Source organism: Psilocybe cubensis (assembly GCF_017499595.1).
Source record: "Psilocybe cubensis strain MGC-MH-2018 chromosome Unknown contig2, whole genome shotgun sequence".
NCBI lineage: Eukaryota > Fungi > Basidiomycota > Agaricomycetes > Agaricales > Agrocybaceae > Psilocybe > Psilocybe cubensis.
Window position 1 is genome coordinate 118,886 of NW_025952840.1, and position 1,570 is coordinate 120,455.

The 1,570-nt window shown below is 51.1% G+C and overlaps 1 protein-coding gene across 1 annotated transcript; it reads left to right on the plus strand.

Annotated features, from left to right (window-relative positions):
• Positions 1-883: 883 nt before the first annotated feature.
• Positions 884-1,570, plus strand: JR316_0013493 (uncharacterized protein; the record flags this gene model as incomplete). The annotated part of the gene is made up of 5 exons (XM_047899083.1): positions 884-996; positions 1,045-1,239; positions 1,289-1,394; positions 1,453-1,496; positions 1,555-1,570. 5 exons carry the CDS (start codon positions 884-886, stop codon positions 1,568-1,570), a joined length of 474 nt encoding a protein of 157 aa, XP_047741845.1.

Consider the following 1,570-nt stretch of genomic DNA (forward strand, 5'->3'; position numbering starts at 1 on the left):
TTTGCTTACCTTCTTCCTTGTCCTTTCCCGCCTTCAAGCTTCCTTCTTATGCCACTTCTTAGCATCCAAAATTTGTCCCGCTGAGTCAACACCCGCCCCGCTGCCGAGGATAAAGGTGTCCGCTAACGAAGACACTTTATGTGACCCAAAAAAACATGTCCGCCTCTTTCCTCCCTTGCTTCCCCTCCCCTCTATTCCACTCCATCTCCTGCATCTTCTCCTCCAGATGCCAGGCACCTCAAAAAATCCCATTATATCGCGTGAAAAGGCTTGGTTGATAGCGAGATTGACTCACGAGGGATTGCTGTTGTTACGCCTTGACTGCGGCCTTGTACCATGGGGGTTGGTAAGGTTCTTGCCGGGTTCGTGTTGTTGAGGTTGAGATGATAATGAGAGTTGAAAGAGGGGATGCTCGGATGTTGTGGGGTGTTGTGGTTGTCTGTGTGAGTGTTCTTTGTGGATATCAAATGCCGGCTAACTGTGCAGTTGAAAGATTGATGACAATGGCTAGTAAGCAACGTGCGACGATGGACCCAGTATGCGTTCGGAACAGGTCGAGTAAGAGCAGGTGTTGTGGGTACCTTTTTCTCATCCCGCCCCTCCTCCTCTGCTCAGCTCAGGGGGTCTCTCCCCTCTCCTCTGCTCTCCAATTTTCTCCTGTTCGCTCCACCTCCAGGTAAGCTAACACTGAGCTGGGGATTTGCCGCCGCGACTGACAACTTCTTTTTGTTGTTTGAATGCCAGGTCATCATCTGTGAAGACCCGAGGTAAGCAAACCAGCACAGGCGCGTCCAGAAACTCACCTTGACACCCACACAAACCCTTTGACACAACGGCGACCTTACCCGTGCAGCTGGTGAAGAACGACGTGGTGCCGTCATTAATGAGTCCCAGACATAACAAAGTCAAGGAAAAACATTCTCACTCACCTCTTTCCGACGCGTTTCTTTCAGTCAGCAGCATCTCAAAGGTCATCGTGTCGTCTGGTGCCCAAAGGTGAGTAGTCCAGCACAGACGTTTTCGGCTACTCACCTTGACACATAGACGCCACGTCGATACATTCAAGCCGCTCGACGCACACAAGACCCCTCAAAACGACGACCTCGACTATCACAACGTTGTCAGTGAGTCCCAGTATAATGAAATGACAAAAAACTGCGCACTCACCTCATCCCGACGCATTTCTTCCAGCCAGCCACCCGTCGAATGCCAGGTCATCGTTTCGGCTGACCCCCAAAGGTGAGTGATTGTGCACAGAAGTTTTTGGCTACTCACCTCTGACACATAGGCGCCACGTCAACACAAGCACCCTTGCCGCACACAAGACCCCTCAATACCACAACCACGACCATAACCAACCGCGTTCGCTGGTGAAGATGCACAACAACATTGTTGTCCAAAGACACAATATAACGGACACGCACCTCATCCCGACGCGCCTCTTTCAGCCAGCGGCTTCTTGAATGCCAGGCCATCGTGTCGTCTGGTGCCCAAAGGTGAGTATTAATGACTCTGGTATGCTGTGTGCAGCGTACTTAAATTCTCTCAAATTAGTGATGCGTCAGTGTAG